This window comes from Neodiprion lecontei, chromosome 3 (assembly GCF_021901455.1).
Source record: "Neodiprion lecontei isolate iyNeoLeco1 chromosome 3, iyNeoLeco1.1, whole genome shotgun sequence".
Lineage (NCBI taxonomy): Eukaryota > Metazoa > Arthropoda > Insecta > Hymenoptera > Diprionidae > Neodiprion > Neodiprion lecontei.
The window spans coordinates 35,471,205-35,498,945 of record NC_060262.1 but is presented as its reverse complement, the minus strand read 5'-3'; the positions used below and the strand labels follow the sequence as shown (position 1 = coordinate 35,498,945).

The following is a 27,741-nucleotide window of genomic DNA, read 5'->3' as shown; positions in this document are numbered from 1 at the left end:
CGCAGGTAAACACTCGAGCGAGAAGTGCGGGCGACGTATGCGGCTGGACATACGGTCGTAGGTGGTCCCACTTATGCCTCGATAGGTAGATTTATCGGTGCGATCGTAGATTTACGATGCCTTTATGGAGGAGGCATGGATCGTAAAGCCAGGGGCTCTAGCCGGTTCCCCGTTCGTTGCTTTCTGATCTATTCAAACGGAAGCCCTTGGGAACGAGGCGTATATCGACGGCGTGACGCCATCTTGAATCGGGTCGTTTGTCTTCGTTCCTTCTCGCCCGCGTGAGTATACGTACGTATACCGTGCCCACCTATGGCCGTGGCCATGGACGAGCCACGTCCAGAGAGTGATTCCACCGAAAATAAATTGAATCTTTGAGGTAGCCATCTGACAATAGCATTCGCCGGTATAGTATATGCGGAACAAAAGTGTTACATTGGAAACGAAGATTGAATTTTTACACTTATTGTAAGTGCCTGCCGAGTGAGAAAAAGAAAATTTACATTTTTACATCCATGTGCGTTCGGTTTTTCATTTTTATCTTCAGTGTGGTCCAAAGACACGGAAGAAGTTATTCCAGTCCGAAGATCTCGGAGGTCGTAAGACAGCGTGTAGACCGGTTGAAGATCACGGATACGATGAAGGGTTTGGCATAAATCTTTGCGGGTAGGCAAAACCATCGATCATCGTTTAAATGCTCATTTTCAAGTGCGCGTGTAAGGCGATGATCGGAGGAATACATGGTGCATTAAATATCGTACTCTGGAGATAGTTTATATATATTACCCTGGGGTTTAATGGCTTGTATCGAGCCGCGATGCGGCAGAGTGAAATGTGTGAAAAAGCGAAACGATTTCACGGGCAATTAGACATCCGGCCCATATACCGAGGCCGCTTCGCCCCGTCGTATTTAGCTTTAATTAATGGCCTGGCTAAGTTTCATAAGGTGCGTAAAGCGTAGCACGCAGCGGTAGCCACAGCCGCAAAAGCATGGCAGCAGCAGGACGCAGAAGTAGTAGAAGAGAAACGGAGGAAGAGGATGAGAAGGAGGAGGAGACGGAGAAGCGGCGGCCGAGTACTTCATCGACCCCAGAGATCCCCGGGCGCGAAACTCTCCCATGAACTTGTAATCTACGAGTCAAACTTTCCAAGTCTGTTTGTGATTTTTAAAACAGCCCTCGAGCCTCCGACAGAGCAAACTCTCCGTAATAACAAATCTAGATAGAGCCGCTGGCGCCGCCGCCGCCGCCGACCGGCATACATGTATATACGATATACATACGCATCTTTATGCTCATTAATTACCTTTAGAAATGACAATCGTTGCTGCCTCACACGTTCTCACATGCCTGCATACCAACGTTAAATGTTTCGTTTTCGCTCCTCCGAAAGTTCGCGACGGTAAAATTAAACGCCTTTTATCGTACGCTTCGAGTTACAGTTACTGTGCAGCTGCTGCTCGGTAGAATTGAAAGACCTACAGTGGTGGCGTGTCTCAAAAGTTCAGCAAGAACGGTGATTTCATTCGCTTCGAAAATCAGCCGGACGCTGAAAGCGTCGTGCACATTTCAGTAGCGTCTGACAAGAGGCCTGTTTAGAAGTCTAAATAATTTCGTCCCAAAATTACGGCATTCTGACCCGAAAACTCACGCAGCATTAAGAATTAAACTTTTCATCAACGGAACATGAAAGGCCGAGTTTCAAATTCAAACAGCGTCTTCAGCGTTGGCAAGACTCCCTTTGGGGTAATTTGCGTTGAAACTTTAGTTATTCAGATTTTGTAAGATAAACACCCTCGTGAATTTTCAACAATCAATAACCTGTGCCCTCCGCGATGCGATTCAACTTCACGAACAAAGCAAAGCCCTTGTTCATCTCGCCGGTTGTATATGCTGAAACATCGAACTCGAAAGTCTTTTGCAACCCAACTTGCAATTGGTCGGATTGTAATCATAAAAGAAAGGACAAAGAGCAATTGTAGATAGAGAGTGAACATATCTCCGGCCAAATGGATGCAAAAAAGTAGTCAGACGTCAAATGCAAAATCAAACGTCAATAAAATTCGACGTCTGGTTAATTAAGCAGTTGAGATGAGAAAAAATAAAAAATAAAGAAATAAAACAAAGGATATCACTTGAAAAGATAAAGGCTCGTCGTCGGATGTTGCGCGAGAAAATCCTCACCATAAGAACATACCGAAACGCGTAAGGGCCAAATACTCATCCAAATAGGGACAAGAACACACGTGCGTGTGAATGGTTGTCGATATAGTACATGGAGTAGTAGAATCCTCGTGTCCCTTCCCCCGCTCCCACCCCCACCCTACGCCCCCTTTACTGTCCGACCGCAGTTCACTATATACCGTAGCATAGTGGCACTTTCCACCGTTACGCGAGTTACGTTCTCCGTCTATAGTATTGTAGTAGTAGTAGTAGTAGTAGTAGTAATAGTAGTGTAGTAGTGTGCTGAGTAATGTGGGATATAGTATAGTAAAATAGTATAGTAGTAGCAATGGTGATGGTGGTGGTGGTGGTGGTGGTGGTGGCAGCCGGCGGCCGGTCTACGGTATAAGCTCGCTGCGTCATACTATCTCCCCCCCCTCCCCCCCCCCCCCCACATTACGTCCCTTACCCTTCTCTGCTCCTCTCCTCCGCGCTTTTTCGGCTACTCGTTCGATAGCACTCGCACTCTCTAGCCGGCTCGCCGACGCGGCGTACTACAGGCGAGGTAGTAACAGCAGTAGTAGTAGTAGTAGTAGTAGTAGTAGTAGTAGTAGTAGAGGCGAAGCATGACCTATACTACAGAGGAAGCGCAGTTTACATAATCCAAGATGGCCGACGGCGAGTGGGCGTTGCCAAGCTTTCGGTATGTCGGGGAAAAAGGTAGGGGAACCGAGAGGGAGATCGACGAGCTCGGGAGCTTTCGAAGGGGAAATCTCTACCGCCGCGGGAGGGAAAGAGGCGCCATTCAGCGAGCAGGGAACTGGGAGCGGAAGAGGGGGAGACGAGGAGGAGGGGGGGGGGGGGGGGGGGGGGATACTACGGATACTACAGATACTACGAGAGCGTACTATGAGTTGTACGCGAGCACCAACACCACGCGGCCAGCCGGCAGGCAGGCGGCACCATAGCGTCACTCCACGCCGTAGAAGAGAGAGATGGAGAGAAGGTATCGGAGGAAGGGAGTAAGCGGGAGAGAAGAGGAGGGAAGGGGACGAGGGGGGCATTGAAGGAACGTGCAGGAGAGAAGTAAAGTTTCCGCGTGCGTGCGGAGAGAGCCGGGGATATAGCTGCGAGAGTTGGCGCTCGACGTTCGACTAATGTACCCATTTATGCTTCCGACTGTCGAGTGCCGAGTGCCGATTAGTCGACTTTCCGGAAGAAAGCTTTCGCCCCAAGTTGGAATTCCTTCTTCTCGGTACGCCTTCTCTCCAGACCCCTTAGGCCCCTCTAGTTTTAAACACCGTCGAAACGCTTAGAAGCATCGGTACAGTTACGGACTCTGCCTTCTTATACTCAAGTTATTATACGTATACACCGGTCTATCCGACCAGCAAGTATTTTATGTTCAATTGGTATTCGGTACGAGGCTTTCAAGGTACACGAGAAATTCATCACTATTCGAGGATACCTCGGGAAATAGCCGGGACAACGCGTCTTGGTCTTGTTTTTTCTTTTTTTTTATTCATCAACTATGTATAAGTATACCGAGCCGGAACAGCAGCGAAAGAGCTGGCTTTCGTGTGACAAAAATTTCTCGAGAAACTCAGTCTTTTCTGTGTCCTCCGCATCTCTCTTTCCTTTTCCCTCTCGCTTCTGACACCCTGGGGAGAGTGGAAAATGCGACCTCGAGTTCTCCTAAAGCCGTTCTAGCTTTGTCTACTCGTGTCTATATGTATACCCACTATGCGAAGAGGCGTTGTTAGCTTGTATATGGCCACGCTATGGGTTCGAGGAAAAAATACGCTCTGTGATCTTCGGTGTTCAAAGTGGTACACAGTGCGTGAGGAAAAAAGTTCCTGATCGCAATCCTGTTTGACGGTGTTCAATAAATTTTCCGTCTTTGAGAAGGACGAACAAGCACATTCGAAATTCAGGATATGCTCGGTGACTCGGCGATGGTAAATATATCACGAGAATTCTAGGTTTTCTTGAATACCGTTTACCTCCTCTAATTACGTACAACAAAGCGACGCTATCTTTTAAGCTTGTACTTGCAACAAATTAAGTCGGTTGATTCTTGCATCGACTGCAGTTTTTTCCGCTAGTCCGAAGTGTCGAGCAACGATAATGGGGATTTACATGATTCATCACATTCCTACCAAATGAGAATTTCCGTCTTGGTTACTCTGTGCAAGCGACGATATTCACGATTCTCGTCTTGGTCCGTTGACTTCATTACTTAAAACGGTCCGCTCGGTTTTCGTCCAAAAGAGCCCGGTTGGTAACGCGAAGCATATCGAAGGGCCCAGAGCTTCGTTTAATCGTGAAACTTTCTCTCTCTCTCTCCTCCTTCTTTCTCTATCTTTCTCTCCTCTCACGCTCGACCACCACGACGAAAGCCAAGCCGTTTGGAAGGCGTTAAGCGAAAACCTCGTCTTAATCACGAGCGAAAAACCGTGCAGAGGGTTCGAGACAAAGAAGAACTCCGAGAAGCATAGCCGTTGCCTACAGAGAGAAACGTGGGCTGAGCGCTTAAGCAACGCGAAACGATTCTTTGACGCTCCGTACCAAAAACGACGCCGTCCGCAGCTCTTTGGAGCGAAAGATTTGGTCGGTAGATTGAGCTCTTTTTTACTGCTTTCATTTCATTTTTTTTTTTTTTTTTCCCCCACCTTTTTACACGCCCTTTTTATCAGCGGGTTTTTCGTCGAAACGGTTTCCTAAAGACGGATCCACAAGATAAAGAAAAACTGTACGTACACGTGTCCTTAGATCTGTGCTTGTATACTGAAACTTTGATGAAAACAATTCCACTCAAATCACCCCTCACCTTGATTTCGCCCTAAAATACGAGCCATCATCAGCTGGTTCTGGCAATTGCCTGAACATGATCTCAAAATGCCACGCGCTACTTTGATCATCCATATTCGCAAGTTAGTACATATCAACATTAATACTTTGCAAACGTCGATTCGTATTTTCTGAAACTAAGTACTAAGTGAGTGTTCTTCGGTGGTTGCCAGTGATTGCGTAGAAATGACCAAAGGATCGTTGTTCAAGACGACGACCAAGATAGTCACATATTTTTTTAAATCCTTAGAATTTTCATACCTTACGGTTGTTTGTCAACTACAAGCATCTCTAGCCTGACTTTAAGAAGATTTAAATCTCCGGTACCTAAGTCACTTTCCCCACTTATTTGGAAATTCAGCCTACGTAGATACCGACTATCCTCAAAGAGAGCATCTAACCAAAGAACCCTCTTCGCACGCTCGGGCGAAAACATGAGAAGAGAGTTTACGGTACTTTACGTAACACAACGTGCACGTAGGTAACACACATCGCGCCCGGTGATAAGATTTATTAGTTTACCAGCACGAGCATAGTGAATTTAGTGGGACTATCAGGAGCGTTCGAACGAAACATTTCGAGAACAACTCCGAAGTTGGCGGCTCTGCGAGTCGCGTGTATGTATCATGTGTATGTATGTATGCATAGATACATAGACCGCTTACACGGTCTTACACACACTTCGAACAAACGAGCTTACCAGTGCGTGTTCTACTCGCATATGGATGGATCTTTAGGTTGCAGCAGCACCACCATCCACGGTACGTCTAGCCGAGTCTGACCTCCGACCTCTTGCACTCCTGCACTCTTACGGCCTCCTTGCCGCTCCAGGTGATTCATTGTCGCGATTGCGCTTTGTGCTCTAGACACTGCACTATACTGCACTCTACCCCACTGCCGGTACACCACGGTACACGTGTTACGTTACCGTTTCTGCATTTCCAACACCGCGAAATGGTAACGCGTATAAACCACAGCTTGCAGTAGCAGCGTGCACGCGGTGATCTATCCAAAGTCGCGTTCGTGCACTCAACTTTGATACGCGTGCGTTACTGCGGCGCATACCTGTATCTCATCCGCACGAGGAAAAGTTGTTGTAAAAACAATGGCCATGAGTTACGCAAACATAACGAGAATTGCACGCGGTACGTTATAGATAGACCGCAGTGTGATGATGCACGGTTAAATTATTGGGTCGAAACGGGATTTTCTTACAATTAGTTCGATCGTATCGTTAGGTGATCAGTGACTATTCGCGAACGGAGTCTTTGATATTAGAGAAGAAAACGTTTTATACGGCAAAATTTCAGAGCTAATTTAATCAGGCTATTAAGATGTTTCGAACAACTTTCAATACCTCGGTAAAGTTCGGGCAATCGTTATCGGTTACGATGAGAAATAAGGACACGATATTTCCGTTTATAAAGACCGTAGAACGAAGAGAAATATAATTGCATAAAAACTTCGTCTCGTTTCAACAAGGAATACGACAATGAGTTCGGGGCGTGGAACTCGATTGGGACAAATCCGTATTTTATATAATGATATTCGGTTGCGTTTCATAATCGATGATACTTCTTTGATCGGATCGAAGGTTGATTTCGCGTAGGGTGGAAGGTGGAAGGACCCTTTGTAACGAAGGGACGAAGAAAGAGGGATAATAACGGTAGGAATTAGGTAAGGATCTAATCTGTTCGTTTTATCGTCGTACCCCGAGATGGGAAAAAACAAGCCAAGGTGTTTCTGGGTTGTGTAATCTCGGACGAGCAAACTCCTCGCTATATATGTAACTAGCCAGAGATGCTATTGGCGCGAGATGAGAGATACGAGAGTATACCTCTCGCAGGTAGACGTGGTCACCCACCTCCACCCTCGCGCTTACACATATGCACACGTACACGCACGCAGATACGGGCGTACGGTCTCTGTGCAAGCCGTGTTAAACGCGCACCGAGAAGACGTCTGATACAGGAAGTTGCATCAGCGTTAATTACGTTAATTCTTGCTAACGTTTGTCGTAAATATGCAGATATACATGCATGCAGATGCCTTCCACGTGAACTCGGTAAGCGATTGACCGTGAAAATTTTCTCATTTCATTCTAAGATTTTTTCATATGTTAGTACGACCGCTGAAAACCTTCTCTACAAATTTTCAAATTTTTTAAATCACTCGTCTTTGACCTACGAATTTTTAAACCCATCTCCAAAACGCGAGAATCATTTTTTTTTTTTTTTTTAACGAAAACGGTGTTTCTAAAAAAACCGAAATCTCCTCCTAAATGTACCCTCTAGTATTCAATCTGCTCCTAAAACTCCCCCGTATTTTTGCCGGTCAGTGTGAAGCCTTCATTATTATCATCGCGAGATACGCGATATTCAGATTTAAATGACGACTCGTTTCGTTATGTTTTTCTAATACTACCGTTGCAATGCTGCGCTGCTGATAAAGAATTTTTTAATTGTTTGTGTCTGGTCGTGTTTTACCCTATCATACGTTACACGTGTATTGATCCGTCTGTTTGTTCACCGTATGCGTATATACAGACCATACATATATACGACACGTGGGTATAGGTATACCGGAGACTATAAAAATCTGAGCAAATACGAAGGTAGAGAATACGATTCGAGAGAGGGTAAATACAAGGGTAGCTTTCGTCACGCAGGATATGAGATTGTTCCTTCAATGCTGATTGATATTGGATAAAGCAAGTTTAACCGAATGAAAATGTACAGCAACAACGATTGAAAGCTTGGCAAAAATTGCAGAATTTAAAACAAAAAAGCATCACCTTCCAAAGCCGAAGACCATCACGTTTTTCTTTAATTTAACATTAACGATTACCTGCACAGCTTAGCTGCGTTAAAATTCCAAATAAAAACTTGTTGGAAAAAATGCGCTACGTCTTTGTTTTTTTGCATCTCGTAGCTTGGAAAGAAAAAAAAAGACTGTGACTGGTTATATTTTTAACGGACTGCAATCGTGGAGACAAATCTTTTCGTTTGAATATGAAAGTCGGATAGAGTGAAAGGTGATTCTGATCGGATCGCGACAAGAGAAACCCGTGTGTCAAATTAGATTTGTGGCGAAGTTGGGGGGGAATTCCAAATAGAATTTAAGAAGAAATGTAATCGATACAGAAGAAGTCAAAAATACACTTTCTAGGCGACTCTCTTTCCCCTCATCAAATTCCGAAATTTCAGTTAGGGTTTTATCAAAATCATTTTTTTACCAAGCAAAACATTAATTATCGCAGAAATCCAAAGTTTTACCGAATAAGGCTGATTTAAAAGTAGAGTTATTTAAGTCATAAAAATTTTTAAGTCTTCCATATTTTTGTTTGTAGCATAAGTATAGAAAAATGAGTTTAAAATAATTATAAAATAAGGAAAAACTTGAAATGATTTTATCTTGCGGGACATATGTTTAAAATAGATTATCCGTTTTATGTATTCGCTGTAATACAGCTTTGACATACAATTAACACTCGTTGTCGAATATTTTAGCAATATTTAATCAATAAGCATATTGTTCTATTTGAGATGAGCAGCTTTTCTTATTATTGCCAGGGCTCGGGAATTACTTTTAGAGCAACAAATTGACCAAATTTTTTTTACTGTGACGATATCTCGGTTTTTGTTCTTAACAATCATAACGTCAATAACTTGCATGTAAATATAAATGTTACATCGATAATAAATTCACGGGACTCGTCGCTAATGACTCGAGACTTAAATTTCGGAATTCGATGAGAAATAAAAAAAAAAAAAAATGAAATAAGGTATCTTTTTGGATTCTTTTGTATTTACCATTTTTTCTCGAATACGTGTGCATATATAAGTCGGGGTATACGGGTGTGTGTGTGTGTGTTTGTGTCGTGTGTTATATAATACAGGTAGAGGAACCAGCAGACACGAAGGTATTGTCCAAGCGCGCGTGTCTTATCGTTCTTCTAGGTTTCCAGTATCTCGCGTCGGTCGAGGGACGAAAACCGAGTAAAATCAGAAAGAGAGAAGGAGAGAGAAGGAGAGAGAAAGAACGCCGCGCGTGCCTCGGCGCAATTCAGTCCGAGTAGAGAAGTTGGGTGGGTATGGTGTAAACTATAAGGCGTTGAACTCGTAGATGGTAAATAGGAGACAAGAGGGCATGCGAAGTACCGGCCATTTGAATATTAGTTGTACAAGTCAGGTAAAGAAGGGCACGAAAGGCCACGTCGACGCTTAAACCGGGTCAGGCTCAACCCGCAAGCTGCTGCTGCTGCTTTTACTAGCAGTGGTGGTAGTGGTGGTGGTGCAGACTCCCGGAGTAAGAATGTAAATTACAGCGCCACGCCCGCGCTTTTATAGGATAGCCAAGTTGCAGGAATAAGAGAGTAATTGGAGAAAGGGACCTGCAGAAAGGGGGAGGAATAGAGAAGCCGAGGGGAGGGAAAACGTAATTTAGTAGAAATACCTGACACCGTGGATCGCCTAAGGAGCGCAATCCAAAATTCCGGCAATTTACCGACAAACAAAATTACATGTATATGCTCGTATATATACATATATAATATATATATTATATATATATATATAGGTATACGTACATACGTGCGTTATACCGCGGTATAGCCGAGCTCGAAGATAATTGACGCTAGAAAATAAAAAAAAAGAAAAGGATAAAATTAGTATACCTATATAGGGATAGTTAACAGCGAACGATGTCTGTATAGCATCTCTTTGAAGTTGCAAAGCTACGCTAATGACAGCCGGAGATATAATATAACATTATTAATATCTGGTTACCGATCGGTTGATTTTCAACGGTTAAATTACCCTGTCCTCGCGATCAGAGAGACTCAAAGGAATATCTCTTTCACGTTACAGACATCTGCTTCGTTTATACCCGACACAAAGCGGAAATGAGCAAATTTCTCGCTCTCTCGCTCTCTCTCTCTCTCTCTCTCTTTCTCTTCTTTTACTTTCTTGCGGAGAATTTAATCTATGTGCTCAAGAATAAGTGAGTACATATACCTTAGCTATACATATGTGTATATACGTATACATTTATCGAGCAACGGGTCTCTGCAGAGGCGAACGTTAGCCGGTTGCATCTGAGACATATTCAATTATTACATTATTATCGTATTATCGTATTGTCGTGTCGCCGCTGGGGTTTGAGAAAAAATTGCATTGAATATTTTTCCCCATCGTATGTATATTAATGAAATCTTGTTTCAATGAATCTATGATGGTATTATTACTGTATACCGATAATCGCGTTACGACTTTCCGGCATCTCCACATACACAAACACTCACGCAAAGCCGTAAGTCGGAAGCTCGTTCGAGATTCCCTCAAAGTCGTACGAATACAGGCGACATACCCGACCGCGAGAATCTCGCGCATTACCAGAGCAAGAAGTTCAAACCCAAGAGCTGTATAATATCGACTGATAGGAGCACTGAGCTTGGCGGTTCGGTTCGCCTTGGGTATGTTAGGGGAGGTAAAAGAGAGAGAGAGAGAGAGAGAGAGAGAGAGGGGGGGGGGATGTGGCAGAGAAGGAGGAGGAGGAGGAGAACGAGGTTTAGAAGGGAAGTGCGGGAGGACTTGAAGGAAATTGGCTTGCAAAACTGGAAAATTCAATTTTGGCGTTAAATTTAATTTTTATACTTCACCGTAGAATACGTCGGCGGTGGCGATGGCGAAAGAGGAACGAAGGGAGGGAGGGAGGGAGGGAGGTGGATAGGTGGCTTCTCCTGCGAAGGATCCGTTATACAGACGATAGGCGAGTAAGTATAAGTGTGTATACCTGTACTCTGAACGTATAACGCAAGAAGGATGCGCGCACGCGCATCTTGTGTATGGTTCCATGTGTGTATTTGCGTACGTGTGTGTCTGCCTGCCCCGAGTGATATTGCCGAAACGTTAAACCGATTTCCGCGTCACGGTTGACGTCAGCGCAATCTCTTGAAGTTTGAACGGTTTTAAAATTGTTATGTACACCCACACGTACGCCTCAGCTCCGTTCGCCTTGTATAGGCGAGAGAAGAGAAGAGAAGAGAAAGGAAGGGAGGATAAGAGGCAAAAATGAGAATAGCACATGGCTTATTACACCGTGTACTCGTACAGAAAGGATCTACCCTTAAATTGACAAAATTATTTGCCTCTGGTGTTTCTTTTTCCAATCAAACAGACGTCACGATTTCGATTGAAGCCGGAAAACACGAGTTTCGTACATTTAATTTGTGAAAAAACATTCCCGTCATTGTTGGAAATATTTTACATTTTCTATTTTTTTTTTTTTTTTCTTTCATTTTCAAAATAACGTCTCACGTCTTTCAATTTTTTCTTTTCTTCTTTCCCAGATCTAAATATTCGCTACCGTGATCAATGAAGTATTGCCAACAATCGCTAGTTTGACAATTTCGATTCGATTTTATTTTTAACTTATTTTGATTTTCATACGTTAGGCTTGAAAAGAAACGACGACTCGACTCCCTTTCGAAAATGGCAATAATCAGCAGTGAATATTTGATCCTTTTTTCTTTTCTTTCTTTTTTTTTTTTTAATCTTCCTTTTCGGGAAAAACAGAAATACGCAAATCGGAGCAGATTCTCAGGTTTCCAATTCTCGGGTTCGGTCGATCAATTGATACGCCGAGCCCCCCATCCCCACTTCGCCAGCGATACACGAGCCGAATATACGAGTCAAACGTGATCGTAAAAAATCAATTTTCACAGATCGCATTACTGATTCATGAAATGGCTTCAGAATCAGCCTCCTGCCCCTCCTTCCATCCCTTCGTTCGTTGCAGGTTTTGCAATTCTGCTGCTGCTACTCTCGCGGCTCTTCGAATCTATTATATATATATATATATATATAGTCGCTGCGCTGTATATCCGAACGGAACTGAAAAACCGTTTCAATCCTACAGTGCACGGCGTAGACGAGAAGAAATTTTTCATACGAGCTTATGGTATTCGGCTAATTATATCGTATGGTGAAAAATTAAAGCTTTTTTTTTAAATAACCCACTTTCGATATTTCATCATTCGTTGGAGAGGCTTGACAAATTTTTAATACATTTTTCAAACCTAATTACTTCATCTGTATTTTTCAGAAATTATAAAGCCGAAAAACTGTTATTGAATAATTGTAAATTGATGGTAAAAAAAATTTTTTTTAAATCGTAATCGTAATTCATGTGAAAATGTTACTTTACCTTGACGCGACTTTTAGGGTATTGGATAATTGAAACGACGGACCTCAGCTTTCCGAACAACAACAACCAGTCCTGTGTCATGCTAAGTGGAGATCCGCAGAGCCGTGTGCAATGGATAACATGAGAATTTATGTAGAGAATATTCCAACATTCCAACCAATTGATTCAACTTCCCAACTTCGTATAGCCATGATATACGCGCGAGCGTCGAGAAACCGGTTGATAATTAATCTGGATGACATCCCTGCTTATTTACGAGCTCATTCAGCGAAATGGGTTGGCTAAGGGCGGCGATAGCGACGGGCGAACGACTTGTCACAATTCTCCAAAGTTATATAGACGATATATATAATAATATTACCGAAAGCGAACGGGTAGAGAATACGAGAATCGGGCACGGACAATATCGCCCTTCGAAAGCTCGTCAAAACGTCGTTTACTTCCTGATTTTCATTTTAGTTCCAACCTGCAGTTTAGCCCAAGTTCTTTTGCAAAACTTTTCGCAACTCGCGGGACGTGAAAAAGGAACTGCGAGCCCCAAAGTTTTCTCCGTGTTATATATATATATATATAATATATATATGTATATATGTATGTATACCTAACGTCTAGCTTTTAGCTTCGGCTACCGGTTGGTCAAACAACGTGTGTTACACTCCCTCCCCACCCATCCCATCGCCGTCGAATGGATTCTTTCCGGCTTGCCAAATAACGCCCCGAGAATCTGGATATTTCAACGATTCCGAAGCAAAATTTACATGCAAATTTCCTTCGATCAACTAAAATCTCTGATAAATTGCAAAATTGCGACAAACTTAACGGTCATTTCCTCGAAAGGGCATATTCGAATGAAGACATGTCAGATGTAGAAAGAAATTTCAAAAGTTTCAACAGTCAATTTCTCTCCCATCGGCAATAACTGATTTTATTTACTACTAGCTTCGTCCGACGAGAGTCACCAACTAACCAGCGAATTCCGTAAAAGAGAAAAGCGTCGTTGATAGAGAATTAAACTCATAGTTGGATAATCGGATTCCCCCACTTCAATTCGAGCTTTACAAAACACGCCCCATTAGTCCAGCTTGAATAATAACGAAGGTAGTAATAATCCTTTAGCCGATAGACCGGAGTGTAAAGAGGAAGATTAAGGAAGCGAGAAAACTGCTACCATCACTACTAGCCCAAATATAAGGCATACAATTAATTAACAATCTCGGGGTAGATTCCGCGCTTCTACACACGACATACATACGCATGTATATTTACACACGACACGTATACCTGTACCGTATATTCCGGCATATTCCAGCGTGTAACGGAAGCTATGTCGAGCTGCGGTAAACTTTCGTACATCACTGACAAGTTCCACCGGCAGCTGGTACATCGAAGTAGTCTGGGGGAGAGAGAGAGAGAGAGAGAGAGAGAGCTATGCTCAGAGAGTAGTAGAAGCAGCAGCAGCAGCAACGGCAAAGTCTTGCATCGTCGGTTTAGCGTCTATGCATAGCTTAGTAATAGACGGTCGGTTTGTCTCAGCTTTGCTCCAGCGTTGTTACACCCTTTCGCTTTCTCCGTCTCGCTCCTTCATCACCCTTCGCCTCCCTTTTGAACATTTCCCTATGCTACTGATAGTCGGTGTTATACGTACGGGGCATTCCGCGTCAAATTTCCCACCCATGTACCTCACTCTCTACGATTTTCATAGTTTTCTAGTACGATGCTGAAACCCTTCTATCCAAAAAGGTATCGGAATTTTTTTCAGATTTTTTTAGCAAACCAATAAAATTTTAACAATATTTAAAAACCAATTCCGAAAATGCCATTTTTAAAAATTTGAAAGATCTCACACTAATTTTATTATTTAAATTGTGATTTTTAAGCATGACACGATAATAGGAACCCAAAATTTAGTTTTTTTTTTTTTTTTTTGCAAGTTTTTGGTCTTTTTCACGTAGGAATTGGAGTTTTTTAGTTTTATATTCCCTGATCTAAATAGATTGCAGAGTCACAAGGTTAAAAATAACATTTCACATCATGAAATCAGCGTGATTTTTTCTCAGGTTTTTAAAAATGGCGTTTTGGGAAACGCGTTTCCATTTTTTTAAAATTTCATCGACGGGTGAAAAAATCTGACAAAAATTCCAAGACCCTTTTGGGTCGGTTGCAATATCATACTGAAAAGATTATAAAAATCGAATGGAGTGAAGTGCATTGGTCGCAAATTTGACGTGGAATGCCCCGTACACAAATTACACACCGAGTGCCCTACGTGTGGTTACTGCTAATGGCGGATCTCGAATACCTAACTGACTAGGCGAGCTTGCAACGAGGAGGTTTGGGTGGTTTATATTCCCGCGCTGCTGCCTCTGCATGAGTGACACGAGAATTTCCCACCACGACGGCCCATCGGGCAAAACAGTCTGCTGCCACGTCGTCGCGCATACGGAGTACTGGAAATAGTTGCCAGCTCGCAAACGCTGGACTAGTTCTCTATTCGTATTAGAAAATCTTCGCTCGATGCACCGGCAGCAAAGCGTCCGAAATCGAACTTGGATCGTCGCATCGACCGCCGCTTTTAGCACCGCGATAAGCGAGTACTTACGTACGTACGACAAAGTACGCACTGGGAGTAACTACTAATGGTGTCGATAAAAGAAAGCAGCGGCTTGTTAAGGGGAGAAACAAAGTTGCCACTTTCGAGTAAGAAACGAGTTTCCATATCTGAATATCATTTTCAAGAACGATAATTAATCGAAACGAGATATTTCGATCCGTACCACGGATTCCCGCACGTCGGATAAAAGGATTGATTTATTTTTTCTCTCGCCTAAGGCAACGTCCACCCAGTCAGCGAGATGATGAGTATTTCATACGTGCAGCGTTATTACAGTGTTCGAGTTACTCGCAGAGCGGCAGGTTATACCGTGATGCGGGTACTTGTTCGTTTAAAGCCTTCCCCGTCCATAAATTCCCTCTGAATCCTGAGACAATACGACCGCCGTGCCTCGGCAGTGTACAAAGCTCGAATTTATACGTGACCTATTCCGCAGTTATACATATAATACCCACCCCTGCTTTGGTACCTTTTCACGTGTAACACGTAAGCAGGTGAATGCTGGTAAAAGATACTACCTGCATAAATGTACATTATATGTATATTGTATATAATACGTAGATATAAAAAGTGAAAATGAAACAAAATCTGTGCCCTTTGTTCTTCGTCTTGTTCGAATCTATCGGGGTGAAAATCTGTCGTTCCTGCAGTTGTCCCTCAGAGTGAGAAAGAAACCTCTCGGAAACCGAACGATGGTAAAAAGTTTGTCAAGAGATATGACGCGATCGACTTATCTCCCCCATCCCATTTAAATAATATACCCCGCACCTATACGTGAAACGACGTGATTTTCCCCGAGCTATTCCATAGGTTACTTTGCGGGGCGAATGAAAAGATAATAAAAGAAAAGAAGAGAGACGAACGTCGGAGGGGCGTTCGGTAGCTAAAAGCATCAAAGAGATCTGCAGGGAATCAGATGCTTATTGATCTCGAAAATTTCACATCTATAATGTATACGAAAAATATCATATGCCATCTGATAAATCGTTGTGGCTCGAAGGATGGACTTTTTTTTTATTTTTTTACCTTCTGTCTCGAACCCGTACGCTACGTACACCTTCGGTGGGTATCATATCATGAATCACGAGCGAACAGTCAAAGGTATTTTCAAATCTACGTACCTAGACAGGCGGTCTAAGATTCTTTTCAGCATACCATTGCTTTTTCCTTTTCAACGTACCTACTATACTCCTCAAAAACACCATTGAACCATACGCTTACGCATACTTTCGCTTACTTTTTTCCTGCCTCTCTTTCCTTTCGTTCTATACAAAGGTACTTTGACTTGAAAATACGATCCCCAAACTTCCAAGCTCACTTGGGAAACTCGGATAGCCTTATTTTCGGAACCAAAAATGGAAGGAAGAAAAACTAAAAACACACAAATACGTGAAATTGTGCAAGGGATGAAAGAGCGATTCGGGTGCGGATCGTCTGATCGTCACTCGACGTCACGAGGTCTCACAAATCTCGGCTAAATCCTCGAAGGCTATTTTCCGCACCCTGTCGTCCACACCGCGTACACGTAGGTATAAAATATATACAATTACAGCCAACATTGGCAGAGCGCTGTATCCATGCTGTACGTACCTTATCTACCCTGCTTAATTAGCAAACGTATCAACCGGTGCATAGAACCACGGATGTGTAGTCATTGTTGGCTCGAACTCCGTACACAAATAGATACGATAGTAACACACGTAGTTCACCGTCTAACACGCGCACGCACACACACAAACACAAATATCCGACACACGTACGGTACGAAGATTAAGCAGCAGCCGCAACTATAACCGCGAATGACGATTCATTTCCCGAATGGCACTGGCAAGAGGTTCTGAATGCCTGAGCATGATCGCGAAACTCTGCGATACGAGGAGGAAATGAGGCAGGCACGTGAAAAGGTTACGAAATAAGAAGGAATGAAAAAAAAAAGAAAGAAAAAAAAGGAAAAAAAAAAAGAAGAGCGAAACGGAGAGTAGAGAAGCAGATATAATCGCTGCGTTGCCCGAACCGTGCAATTACGTTTCCTGATAAACTACTCCGTTCCACGACTGGGCTCTCTAAAAATAATCGCGCGCGAATTGAGCGCGTACATAGGTATACAGGTATATAATTATAGGTGCTATTGATGAAGGTTGCACTTCGACGGCTGTAACGTCGTCTTATTCCGAGCGGCAAACTTCTATTGCCCACTCATTTCTATTAGGAACCCGCCGCGGCGCGTCGGAGAAAACCAAAGGCGCAAGCACAAGTACCCCGGCAGCTATACGACGACGGTTCGCCTCGTAAAGTAATAATAATAGATCACCGAGATGTTCACTGATCTATGACATAATGGCTGCCTCCTACCCCTCTGCCGTAAAAAATAACACGAAGAAATCGTCGGAGAGACGACGACGACGACGATATTTACGATCGTTATAAGAAAAAGAGTTTAACTCGGATCTCTTAGTATCGCCACTACTTACTCTCATCAATTGACCGGCTCATGGCCCACCTGCCATTCGATCGCCTTGCTTTGTCGAACAATCACTGACCGACTGATATTTATATTACAGAGTCACGCGCCACGTCCGTTGAGTAAACGAGACAAGACGACGGAAGACGCGAAAGCTATAAATAATCTTACGATACCGTGTATACTGTGTTGTAAGGGGTAAACGATGAAATTACGTACGAAAATAAAACCCCTCATACGGATATATTCCGCAACGGTAACCCGTCGACGAGTCCTCGAGAAAGGACGAGAGAGGGTATAATAAACAAGACCATCTTGACCTCGTTCGAATAAATTAATAATAATTTTACTCGGAAGCGGAGTTGTCACTCACACAATCAGCGAAAACGATGACTAATGAAACATTCCTCGTATAATTTGAGGCGGGTATACGTACAATACACGCAATACAGTCACAGTCGGATCCTTCGAGTAGAATTACGAAGTTGGAAATTACAGGCGTATCTCCGTTCTTATATGAACCGAATAAAACGCGGGCACCGACATAAAACCGAGGAGAATAATGGGTGTACGCGTCGTAAGGTAAGACGTCCGCCGCCCTCAACTCGCGTCAAATTACATATTTAGTTCAAGCTCTGTGTGAGTGTTGAGTGCGTGTGTGTGTGTGTCCTGGACTGCGGAAATGAGGGAAAAGCATTTGGGACAGGTACGATTGACGCGTCGTCGGCAACGAATTCGCAACGAATGCTGTTTCCCTTAATCATACCCTCGCGTATCTTCGTGGATAGGTTCTTGCACGCGGAGAAACCGTGTAACCGAGTAGCAAAGAGGACTGGATATTTGCATACTATATCGGAGAGTGCCGGCAAGGTGCCTACGAAAACTCGCAAACACCAGAGGTAAGCTGGCTATGATTACGCTTCATTACTCTCTCTCTCTCTCTCTCTCTGCCTCATCTCATACGCTACGAGAGTTACCTATGGGACCTAATCAACAGGCCTACTACAGCGTGCGGTAATCAAATACCGTGAAAAAATGACGAGGTTACCTTCAAAGGATCACGCTGGTTGTCTTGCCAATAAAACGTACAGCAATGAAAAGTAATTATAGCTGACGCGATTCTTCGAAGTGGACGATAGTCATTCGATACGGTCCGAGAACGAGATCCGTTGGTACTCGAGTGACTGCAGCTTCGGGCTCACTACCAACGAGTCGATTTCACTTGTACCTCGATTTACACCGACAGAGCTTGCAACGTTAATTACCGAAGATACATTGTGACTCGGTGATCGGTAGCACCTTGTAAATACCTAGACGGCACGCGTTTCTGCGAATGACGATAAAGGACACGGGGGATTCGGTATCATCCGACGAGCCGTGTCTGAGAAAAGGTGCACGATGAGAATGGCAGCAAACACAGTTGGTAAAAACGATCCCCTAAGGCTGTTGAATGGGAGAAGATAGTCGAGAGACGAGGAAAGGCGAGACGAGGCTTGAGAGTTTCGGATAGGAAAACGTTCTCAATGTTTACACTGACTTCGACTGTAGAGTTTAAAATAAACATCTGCTAATTGGCAATTACGGATCAGAGCCAAGTTTATAACAGGCGCTTGCACTTAGCAGATATTCATTATTCGAAAGCAAGACTCTCGACTGCCTTCTCCGTGCCCTCGAGCAGGGCGGATTACTTTAACGTCGTTCCTCGTCCGCCTGGGGTGCAGGCTCTTCTGGTAGATATACACACACGGAGCGGTACCGAACCTCGACGAACATGTGACTCGAACTGCAGAGCCGCCTGTGTAACACACAATTCCGAACGATGCAGAGATTGAGCCATCCACACACAATTACCACCCGGAGTGTTCCCGGATGTACGGGGATATTAAAACCGGGCTGCATTCGCTACGAGGGAGGAAAACATGGCGGCCAGGACGGCGGCAGCCGTTAGAAAGTGTAAGTTGAAACGGCCTTAAAGCCCGAATGCTCGAAAGCTCGAAAGCTTAAATCCCCGCGGCAGTGGCTAATTGGCGCGTTGTCGGAGAGTATTATTGAGTTCTATACTTCCATTTCCACTTCCACTTCCACTTCCATTCCGATGCTGGTTACACCGGAGGGTTCGCTCAGCGAGAGGCGAAGGACTCGAGGACCGGGGGTTGGTTGGATCGGCGAAAGCTTGCCCAACTACCAGCCGTACGTGTACGTGTATCGGTGGCTTAGCTTTTTGCCAAAGTGTCGGAGCCTGATGTAGGCGGCTCTGTATACGTTGGCTTACGCGGCGTAGTTTCAGGGACTTACGTATGTAGATGATTCGGTGCATTTGTGTGCGAGATGCATGAGGAAGCTCGCGTGAGGGAGGCGGATAAAGAAGCTGAGCTTTTAGAGGGTCTCATTAAACGCTAATTAGAAGGAGCTAATTAGTCGTCGGCGAGCGTCGGCTAACGCAGTATGGGATGGATACGACGAGGGTTGCTTTTCGAAATTCGAATTTCAAGTTCGCCTTCGTTCCGCCGGTTGGATTGAACGAACGATGAATCGCCGGACTAAGGTTGACCGGCTTCGAAACTTGCAAGCATTTTCAAACTCCCCTGTAAAACTGGTTTGTTTTTTTTTTTTTTTTTGTTTTTTTTTTTACCACATTTATAAATACACGATGAAATGAAACTTTGTACATCGAGAATGAAACACGACATTATTTCCTATCCTTCTATCTTTTTCAAGTAATATCTTAACAATTTCGAGCTTTGATCTCACCGTCCTAGCCGTGTTTCTTCAATCGTCCTGTGAAATTTACAGAACTAACAAAGTGAATTGAACTCGGCGGTAATAATTCTCCACACCGAAGAGGGATGTAAGAAGAAACTGTTGTCATTCTGTTTATATGCACCCTAAGAAAATAATCTCGTCGAAACCATGATCGAAGAGAGAAACGAGGAAAAATACTGTAAAACGCCCATCTAATTTTACTCCTCGATATGGTTTTTCGCGTGTACGTAGGACCCATATTTAGCATACAGAAGCGCTTCGAAGCGTGTCGTCATGACGACGGATCTCCCGAACTCGGATCGTTATTCAATATATAACATCCCCAGGACCGACTTGTACTAAACGACCCTTTTTTCCCCGGAGGCGTTTCTCTCTTCCGTCTTTCATTCAACCTTCCAAAGTTTTCTTTCACATCGCGCGGAAAGAAGTAAGAAATAAGAACAAAAAAAAGAAAAAAGAAGGATAGGAGAAAAAGACCACTCGACGAAGGAAAGAAGAGGAAGGAGAAAAATACAGACAATCAAGGTATACGGTCGTCCAATTTCAGTTAATTGGACTAAACTGGGACAAGACACTTAGGGTTTGATTTCGCACTGAATTTCCACATTCGATCGGTTATTCTTTGACAAAATATTGAAGTTTTTTCATTGTATCAATTAAACTATTTAAAACGATCGCAGTTTTCGATACTGGAATCTTTCATATTTTTCATATCGAATCTGTCTGTTCGGTTCACTAAATTTTTTGAGTACAACGAGTTCCTGACGTCGCTTTACTGTTGTACCAAAATGAAATCATCGTTATAATTACAAGTAGACACGACGCAACTAACTGTGTCGGTAAAGAATAGTTGAAAAAAACACGCAAGATTTTCTGGTCAAGTTACAGCTGGGAAAATCCATTAACATTTTTCACCCAAAACAATGTCTCTCGTTTGCAACGATACGGTAAAAGCGTACATAAAACCGAATAAGAAGAAACGCAACGCGGCGTTTGAAAATTCATTCGCTGTACAGCGAAAACGGTAAGATCCTAAAAACGCACGAACATCGTCCGTGCCAACAACAACCGCAAAGACATCGCTGAATGATGAATAGATGGAGTTGTCGAGGAATACCGAGTACACAAGGAATTTACAGGATATCTAGCCTGGTACTAGGTACCTACGTCTAGGATATCCGAAGGATAAAAAAGGAAAGACGAAAGGAGGAAGGAAAGAGGTGGTACCTACCGGTTAAGGGAATTGGTTTCCTTTCTCAGTCGGCCATAAATCACTCGGCACCGTATAGACGCCGGGCAATGTACTGATTAGCGAGACCTGTACCTCTGTCTACGTACACAACAATCCTCCGATGCACAAGAGCCGAGGCTTGCATACCGATACGTCTATAACCTTACATACCCAGGTCCTATAGTTGTCGGCAATATCGTTTTTGCCTTTGACTAAGGGCGGCGCGGCGGCAGAGGGCGCGGAGGTCTAGGAGGGCCGGCTGGCCAAGGTACGGGCTTGGTATCTGCGAAGGTAGGTAGGTGGGTAGGTACCCAATTTCACGCACAGTCAAGTGGAATATAATCAGGTTTGGCTAATCGCGTAATTCCATCGGCAAGTTGTGCTCGGTGGACTAGCGACTAGATCAACCTCACGCACCAAGGCGTTCGATATTCAAATTTCAAATTCCGAACAATAAGCTTGACTTTGGGTAGATATGCACTGTTGAAATCGCACCGAAACGTCGATTTTTGTCGTTTATCAAGGTGACGCGGACTTCTTGAAGGGATTTGCTCACCATTTTTTTATTATTTTTTTTTTCCCCCACCCTCTGTCTTTTGATTTTTTATGCTCCTTGTTCAAGGAAACGTCTCATTACACCGGTTTGCCGCTCTTCTGAGATATGGTCCACAGGTTCGAGTGAGCGAAACATGATGTATATTGCCTGCCTCTCGTATACCTGCAGGCAACTGGGCGGGCGAACATTCATTGTCGTGTATAGGGTAGAGAGCAGAAACCTCGAAATTTGTCATTTCGGGGTAAACCGACAACGTCGGGTTCTCTCTTCGGAAACTTCCAATTACCCTTGTAACTTACGAACCCCGTGTACGAGGAAAGGAAATATAATAAAACAACGCTGTCGTGTGTCTTTACTCTTCGTATCAGATCTATTACGATTATTGAAAGTTTCACTCAATTACAAGTACAAGAAATCAGCCTGCTGAAAAGATATTCTCGCATGAATTTCTTTCGAAAAAATAAAAAAAAAAAAAAAACCTGACCGAATTGCAAATAGATTAGCCATAGAAAAACTCTCACCCCATTTCCGCATGCCAATGCACCATAGGATCTCCAAGATTAGATTAGACCGAAGATAATTTCCTACAGCAATTTCGAGTAACGGGAAGAAAATTGAAATACCGTACTCGCATAGTCTGCATGTAACAGCTACACGTGTAGCAGGTAGGTACACAGGCAAGGAAGAAAATAGAAATAAACGTTGAATAAAGACGGTAGAAGGAAAAGGAAGAAAAAGAAAAGAAGAAAAAAAGAAACAACACCACCCACCCACGACACACGCACAAACACAAAAGAAGGAACAAGGTGAGAAAAACCCCGAGTCTTTGAAGTGCTTCGCACACTGCGACGCTAAAATAACGCCGATGTGCACAGGTAGGTTGAACGTAGTATCGTCGTAGTATCTGATGTATATATCGCGCATACCGCATACGAACGGAACGTACGTACACCTAGGACGGGAATGTCGCGATCCACGAAAGGGCGATGGGGTGGATGGGATGGATGTGGGGGTGAGGGGGACTTAAGCTTAAGGTTAATTTATTCATTGGATGCACCCGTGGTTCACTCGTGGCCGAGCATAGCTCTCGACGTGCCTATTCCAACCTATACGGCAAGCAAGCATCCCCGGATACCGGGGTACCGAGTCTAGCCACCGTCTGGTAAAACTATACGATCCGAATCCCTGCCTGCCTGCCTGCCGGGCCATCCACCTATCTATGTAACGTACCGAGATAGACGTTATAGAAAGCGCATACAGTTCCCGTCGTCCCGAGGGATTACGGAGCTTACCCGTAGCTGGCTGTCCAACCCTATACAACGAACGTCACCATAACCGCGTCACATATCCTGCTGCAAGGCTCGTCGCATAAAGGTGCGGCATTCGCGTTTAAGGATATTGTGTTTATCCGTCGGTCGTGGAGTCGAGGGAAATATTGGCGAATAGGGAAAGACAGAAGTTGTAAAACGACGGATTAGAAGTTGAAGCTGACGTTCGTTTCAACGTCTATCCGTGGACATTAAGAAAGATTGAAATTTAACGTCACCAATTTTTTCCTTTCATTTTAATCGTGCCAAATTTTTAATCGTTGATTTCTTTTTTTTCTTTTATTTTTAGGAGAAGACGCCGTATCGCAACTTGAGGATTTTCCGAGATACGGTCAACTGTGATAACGAAGCAAAACAAAATTCTGCTTTACACGCTCGACTCCTCAAAAGTCGTTTCAAGATACTAAAATTGCAAAGTTTTTTCAAATCAATTTTTGATAATACGTTCATGTTTCTCAATGCACTTTTCATTTACTCGTCGTAAGCAGCTAAGAAAATAGTTCTCCGTACGAAAACATTAGCGTACATAATTAATACAATCACGGACAAAATTACAGCTATCACCAAGAATACATCAAACTATAAACTTAACAAGATAGATTTTAGCTTTTAGAAAAAAGTTGTACAATAATCTAATTGTTCTAAATTGTATAAATAATCGTGCTGTGTCGATAAGAATTCACGAATAAAAATATGCTTTCAATTAAATTCGACTGAATTAACCTCAGCCACAGCTTTCGAACTTCTGTTTTACCGCATTTCTTTGACGTCTTACAAGAAAGGTATCCCAGGTCGATCTCTCCGATTTACTGATACTTCTATTCGTTAATAAGTCACTTCAGCCTTGCTTTCGTTCAAACAAATCAAGCCAATAACAAAATCACCCCATTGGGTGTCCACGTTTGGGGGTCGTTTTCACCCCCTTGAAGAGTTTAATGGCAAAAAAAAAAAAAAAGATACGTACCACTCAGTTTTCAGTCTACCGGAACGTATTACAAAAGAAATCCAATCGAAGAAATCGACCTGTAATACCTTCCACGTTACTCGGGGGAGTGAGTCTTTTTTCTTCCTACCGTATTCTACGTCCGTTTGCGAACGAACGAACATCGGACGCCTTGTATGCACGAACACACCGTACACGGGGGTTTAAGCCACAGGGATTTCCGAACCGGGTTCGAAAGTGAGCCTTGGGGGATGGATGCGGGTGTGCATCACTTGCCGAGTATCACGGTCACAGGGGACATCGGAAGGTGGATGGAAAGATACGCGACATAGGAAATATTTTCCCATGCAATGTAAATCCCGATTGCCTATGGGGTGAGGGGGCCTTGCGAGATATTTTAATCAGAGGATGGACACGGGGGGGAGTGAAAATACGGTTTCGCTTCCGGTTCCGGTTATCAGAAGCATACAAACGTATACCTGTAGGTAGACCCTAGCCGATTCCGCAGCTCTATCGATGGTGTCGGTAACACGGTTCGATTTCAATTCTCATCAATAGTTTATGCGGATAAAACTTTCGGCGAATATAGATACGTGGGGAAAAAGGATTCCAATAACAAGGCTGCGCGGGTTATAAAGGACACCGGTTTATTCGGCAAATAGAGAAATCTCAACGATCGCGTAGAATATTATTCCAAAGAGGATATCGCGTCTGGTAGAGTTTTGTAGACGAAATTAGTCGAATCGTACACCTAGTCGCACTTTTTCTTCACCCGAGAGCTCCTGAAATTCCTTCAAAGTCCGCCAAGTCGCAGGAATTATAATCGCGTTAGGGCGCAGGTAACTAACGGTAAGAAAATTTTTAAAACATTTAAGGGGGGACAAAGAAAATGCAAAAGTGTATAATTTATAATCTATCCTCGTCGATTTTTTACACAACTATTCGTTAAAATTATTCGGTACCGTCCGAATCAATCAATGGATTCTAACCAAGCACAGTTGTAAACTCTATAGTTTTCCCAAATTCGTAAAGTTTTCACTATTTGAAAGATTAAACTAGCGTGACTGCAGGTTTTTCGGATTACACTTTAAACCGAACGATGAAATAAATGTCGTTTTGCCGTTCCCGTACTACACGGATATCCCATGAAATTAAAATTTTCTTCAAAGTTTACATTACAATATTCAGTTATTTCCCCAAATTTCGATCAGCCGTTACTATTAATTTATACAACGCGCATACGGTTTTCGCATCTCTCTTACTACCGGAAAGCGCTATTTTTCGTACTCTCCCCAAAAAAAAAAAAAAAAAAAAAAAACAACTTACAAACCATAGTATTGTTACGCAAAGTATCGTTTGCGCCAATGCGGAGACCAAAGTCTTAACCCTTTCGTCTATTTGTAATATTCGATGAATACTTTTGCAAACTTGCGCAAACGAGATCTCAAAAATGTATGTATGTACATATATATATATATATATCAAAGCTCAAGAGGTATTGACCGATCGGAACGAGTTCTTCGGCGAGTAATGATGAAATAAAAATTTCATAAAAAAAGAAAGAAAAAAAGAAAAACTTACGTGCCGCATTTTCTCGAAATCGAGACAAGGCCGTGGCACATCTTCGTGAGGTGGCCGATGACGTTTCCTGGGACTGCAGGCGCTGAGGGCGTCCGTATCGGCGTTGAGGTAATTGATGAGGGGATGAGGCCTCGGCCGTGATCTGGGACGAGATGTCCGAGGCTCCTCCATCAATGCGTGAAACAATTTCTGCGGTGGGGAAAGGGATCGACCGGGTTTGCACGCGTCGACCGGAGGCGACGTGCAGAATTGAACCGGCTGCGACATTGAATTTTTCAGAAGACTCTGCACCTGCGAAACAGAACGCCATTCGCGTTTAGAGAGAGAACTGATTTCATACTAGACCTTAAATTGCACGCGTACCGTTCACGTCGAACGTCAGCCTCTGAGCTTCGACAACTTTGCGCGAATCTCCTCGCCGTAGGTTATTATACCTCTGTACCTCTACCTATATTCCTATACCTAAAGTCTAAACCTAGACGAGAACGTGACGTAAGTCGTAAGCCTTTGCCGCTTACCGTTTCGACCGAGCAAGTCGCTTAACAGGCGTAAGTACCCGTGCGGTAAGTGACCTGGTGTATGTGGTGGTGGATGTGCCGAGAGACTGTTACTTCTCTGCCAGGGTGGCCAAAAATTTTTTTTGGGAAAAAATTCCATGACATTTCCAAGTTATCCAGAACCTAAAACCTAGTTTTTCCGGACGTTTTCCCAGTTCCAGTGAGTCACTAAAACCTAAATCGTTCGGCTTGTTAATTCTGTGTTCGATTCAAATTAAATTCGAATTGAAGAAAAATGTAATGTACAACAAAGTCAATTTAAGTCGGTCTGTTGTCGCAACAAAACAAAAGAAAAAAAAAATGATTTCTAATTCCCAAGATATAAAATTGAACTTATCAGTTTTTTCACAAGCAAATTAAAAATCCCCTGACAATTCCAGGTTTTCCATTACCCCTTTCAAATACTCTGACATTTCCAAGTTTTTCAGATTTTCCATGCGTCTGGCCACCCTGTCCGTTACCGGGGAACCAGCTAATGTCGACCGAAGTTTATCGAACCATGTTTCGCAAGGTTCGAAGTAAGAGACTTGTATTAAAATCTCCGGGTGTACAACTTTTAGTAATCCGAATCATCTATGATTCTTATAACCACAAGGATCGCGACCTTTTTCGCAAACGGAATATGCTTCTCGAAATATTGATGCTCGTGGTCTTGTACTTTGTTGAAAAACCAAAAATGAATGTCAGCTGACCTTTCGACGAATTAGCGCGTGAAAAATGTTCGCCATTACATGGTTCGATAAATTTCGATCAATGACTCGCGTCGTATCGTCGAGAGTAAAGTCCAAACTTCACAAAAGTGTGAAGCGCGAGTGAACCGAACCCTCGATACGATATACTTATGCATAAGTATACGAAACTAAAAATTCAACGTAACTTTAGCGATGATGGAGTAATAAAACTGGTATAATATATACGTATATACACACATATATATATATATACACACATACACGATATGTAGGTACCTTCGAACTTTCTGCATAAGATATGGAACGAACGGAGAAATGGAATGAGTGGCAACACCTATAACTGCGAATTCCACGGACATTTATTGCCAAAGAATTGTACGAAATTACCCCGAGTAGAACGTCAACTGCGTACAACGATGATCGTGTATTATGAAAAATTGTACCTGATATTATCCCGGCGCGCATACCGTCGGACAATGAAAGCTCCAGTTGTCAACAGAGATTCAGCATCGGCGTGGATACGCGGCTGTAACGAATAGTCGGAACAGCCGACATTCCAGGTTCAATTTTTCACAATTCACGTTTGACCGTTATACGCGACGCAGTAACTCCGAAAGAATTTTTGCAATAAATGTCAGAGTTGTAGAAGAAGGCAGCAAGCAGCAGCTGAGTGCAGATCGTCTCTTTCCGTAACGCTTTTTCGCGTTCCAAATTTTATGTACAATGTACAGAGTCGAGGAAAGTTTCAATCGAGTGCTGCGTGTAATATTTACATATACATGTATGTAATATACGGTTTC

At 43.2% G+C, this 27,741-nt stretch overlaps 1 protein-coding gene across 6 annotated transcripts in view; it reads right to left on the bottom strand.

Annotated features, from left to right (window-relative positions):
• The window catches only part of LOC107224732, a 115,785-nt gene that overhangs the window by 24,788 nt on the left and 63,256 nt on the right, over window positions 1-27,741 (bottom strand). For 5 of the 6 annotated variants that reach the window (XM_046735694.1, XM_046735693.1, XM_046735695.1 and 2 more), the window contains exon 5: window positions 25,693-25,983. In XM_046735694.1, coding sequence (XP_046591650.1) covers window positions 25,693-25,983 — 291 coding nt within the window. The remainder of the gene's footprint in view (window positions 1-25,692; window positions 25,984-27,741) is intronic. The other variant, XM_046735697.1, reaches the window with a different exon arrangement.